Below are 3,226 nucleotides of genomic sequence, written 5' to 3'. Positions count from 1 at the left end.
GCACTTTTGATTACCGTATTTTTCCTACTATGGTAGTCAATGGTGGCCAAGAACTGTTTGGTTACAAGCATTCTTCCAAATATATTTCCGTCTCCGTCTGGATCCGTCTCTGTTTGAATTACACTTTGAATTACCTTGTGTATGAAATGTGCTAAATAAACAAACTTGCCTTGCCTTGTTTATGTTTCTAACAGTGTAGAGCTATTCTGCAGATTGTAATGTCTGTTTAGGGCCCGATAATATTCTTGTTTACTTTGGTTCTTACTTTTATTTTGTCAATGGCCCAAATATAAATTGTATATTTTCTTTAATAATGGGACTGGTTTTCTCAGCTCTTGGGTGTCCAGAATTTGAGAGAATGTTTTTGAATATTTATCTGCCTAGTTCAGCCCTGCATGGTCAACTTGTCAAAAACCGAGTTGGACGTATGATTCATACGCACAGATTCAACCTCACAGTCAAATAGAGCGATGGCCATAATAACCCCATCAAAGATTTTACACCAAACTGTAACAGGACTGTCTGTTTGGGTAAATTCATGTAAAATGTTTGACTAGCGTTCTCGTTCAGCCAGACCAAAACCTCCTGAAGTGCTCAGAGAGTGTGTGCGCGTGTGTTCGTGTGTGTTTTTGTTTTTAGTGGGAGAAAGTGAGTTAACGGTCTGATCATGTAGGTGGAAAAAAGAGAGAGAGAGAGGGAGAGAGACGGGGTGGGTGTGGTAAGGGGTGTTGAAGGGTTTATAAGGGCTTGTGAAAAACAGCAAACGTTATAAAAGTTTCTGAGATTTTAGAAGCAGATCCTCTCACACACATTCAACTCTTCAGGTACGTCACAGACAAACTCTGCTGCTTCTCGTCATAATGTTAGTGTCTGTTGTGTGTCTGTCTGTTGTTAAATGCTACCTTGTCTTCTGTGTGTGTCTGTGTGTTTGTTTCTAGCAGCCGTCATGCGTTTTATACTTCACATTGTTTTACTGTGGGCTTCTCTGCTTCTCTGTGTTTGCTACGGTTAGTATGAAACTGTCCACAGACGGCAAACAATCTCTGTCTCTCATCCACACACACACACACGCGCACGCACGCACGCACGCACGCACGCACGCACACACACACACACACACACACACTCACTCTCTCTCTCTCTCTCTCTCTCTCTCTCTCTCTCTCATCCACACACACACACACGCACGCACGCACGCACGCACGCACTTCTACTCATCTCTCTCATCTCTACATACATCAGTCATCTCTCATCCACCACACACAAACACATCTCTCTCTCTCTCTCTCTCTCTCCTCTCCGTACTCATCTCTCTCTCTCTCTACACACCCAACACAACACACATCTCAAAAAATCTCTCTCTCGTCTCTCTCTCTCTCTCTCTCTCTCTCTACTCATCCACACACAAACAACACACTTCTCTCTCTCTCTCTCTCTCTCTCATCCAAAACACACAACACACTCTTCTCTTCTCTCTCTCTCTCTCTCTCTCTCTCTCTCTCTCTTTCACTCTCTCTCCTCTCTCACTCCTCTCTTCACTACTCTCTCTTCTCCAGCTCACTCACTTCACTCTCTCTCTCTCTCACTCATCACTTTCTCTCTCATCTTCTCTCTCTCTCTCTCTCCTCACACACTCTCTCTCTCTCTCTCTCTCTCTCTCTCATCCACACACACACACACACACACTCTCTCTCTCTCTCTCTCTCTCTCTCTCTCTCATCCACACACACACACACACACACACAACACACACTCTCTCTTTCTCTTTCGCTCAGAGTATAACAGAATTCTCTGTGTTGTAGATTCTCAAGAGAGTCGTGAGTCATTTGAGGGTAAGCGCTCATGGTTTGTTTTGGCTTGAGCTTTATAATGTGAAGCCATTTTCTTCTGAAGCAGTCACATTTAACACATCTGCTATGAACTTCATACACAACTGAGGACAGACGTGGAAACTTTGAAATGTTAGAGCACACACAGTCTTCAGTCAGCTTGTGTTGTGTTTGTATTTTATTCATATTGTTTTTAGTATCAAAGCTACTGTTTTCTTTCAGACGTGTTTGTGAATCGATATCGAGCAAATACTTTCATGAATGGCCCACGAGTCAGACTGTCCGACCAGTACCTCTACAGAAGGTAGGCTACACACATAAGCACAGTTTTATTACAGTAAAGGTTTGGGGCAGTCGTGGCCTAATGGTTAGAGAGTCGGACTCGTGACCAGAAGGTTGCCGGTTGGATTCCCAGGGCCGGCGGGTAACGACTGAGGTGTCCTTGAGCAAGGCACCTGACCCCTACTTGCTCCCCGGGCGCTGCAGTGATAGCTGCCCACTGCTCCGGGTGTACGTGTGTTCACCACTTGCTGTGCGTGTGTTCACTACTCTCTGGATGGGTTAAATGCAGAGGTCACATTTCGGGTATGGGTCACCATATCTGACTAATAGGTCACTTTCACTTTCACTAAGCATGTTTTGGGGGATTTAATATCATTTGCAGAGCACCAGTTTCACTACAAATGTCATGCTTCTGATTATGGTTTTATTTTTTGTGTTTTTCAGAGTGAAATCTCCATCTGAGCGCAGGGCAGAGATTTGTGAAGATTACCCACCCTGTCGACTTTTTGCTCATCGCTACGGTTTCCCGTTGGCCTATCAAGCGTATTTTGGTGGTCTGCAACTCAACGCTAACCAACATCAGAGTTTCCCTCACCTTCGTCCATACTGACACATAACATCATTTATTTTCATGTGCTCTCTACATATTTACATATGAAGATTCATAATGACATTCATTCAGAGCTGAATTGACGTTTCTGTATTTCTTGTGATGTCACACAGTCTGTTTGTTATAATAGTTTTGCTGTTTTATATTGCGCATTTGTTACCCAAATATAACTTTCACAATTAAACTACTGGACACCTTTCATTCTGCATCAGATTGTTATGATTATTTCTGATAATTTTAAATGAGATTATTTTAAATGAGTTTATGAACGATTGCACTTATTATGAGTCTGAATTTCTTTGAGCTGATAAGTCACATGTACTCAAACTTTCTTCTCAGCTGCTGTGAAGGGAAAAGGCCTAACCCTTTGACAGACTCTTACTCCACATCAGAAAAACATACAAAGTCAACGGAACCAATTCATAAACTGTAGGAAATGTTGTCTGCATACAAAGACCCACAACAACACCTGCACCTGTTCCAGAAATACAGACAGTTGATCTGA

General features: G+C 42.8%; 1 protein-coding gene across 2 annotated transcripts; it reads left to right on the top strand.

Annotated features, from left to right (window-relative positions):
• The first annotated feature begins 743 nt into the window (after window positions 1–743).
• On the top strand, window positions 744–2,923 carry mgp (matrix Gla protein). 2 transcript variants are annotated; one of them, XM_057328059.1, is made up of 5 exons: window positions 744–824; window positions 942–1,007; window positions 1,803–1,832; window positions 2,052–2,133; window positions 2,556–2,923. In XM_057328059.1, exons 2-5 carry the CDS (start codon window positions 947–949, stop codon window positions 2,719–2,721), a joined length of 339 nt encoding a protein of 112 aa, XP_057184042.1. In that variant the 5' UTR covers window positions 744–824; window positions 942–946; the 3' UTR covers window positions 2,722–2,923. The 2 variants fall into 2 exon arrangements, with proteins under 2 accessions (XP_057184042.1, XP_057184041.1); XM_057328058.1 differs by having other exon boundaries at window positions 763–824; window positions 939–1,007.
• Window positions 2,924–3,226: the final 303 nt, after the last annotated feature.

The sequence above is a fragment of the Triplophysa rosa genome, unplaced genomic scaffold (genome assembly GCF_024868665.1).
Source record: "Triplophysa rosa unplaced genomic scaffold, Trosa_1v2 scaffold359_ERROPOS111650+, whole genome shotgun sequence".
NCBI classification, from domain to species: Eukaryota; Metazoa; Chordata; class Actinopteri; order Cypriniformes; family Nemacheilidae; genus Triplophysa; species Triplophysa rosa.
Note: the sequence above shows the minus strand (reverse complement) of the source record. Positions and strands in the feature narration are given on the sequence as shown.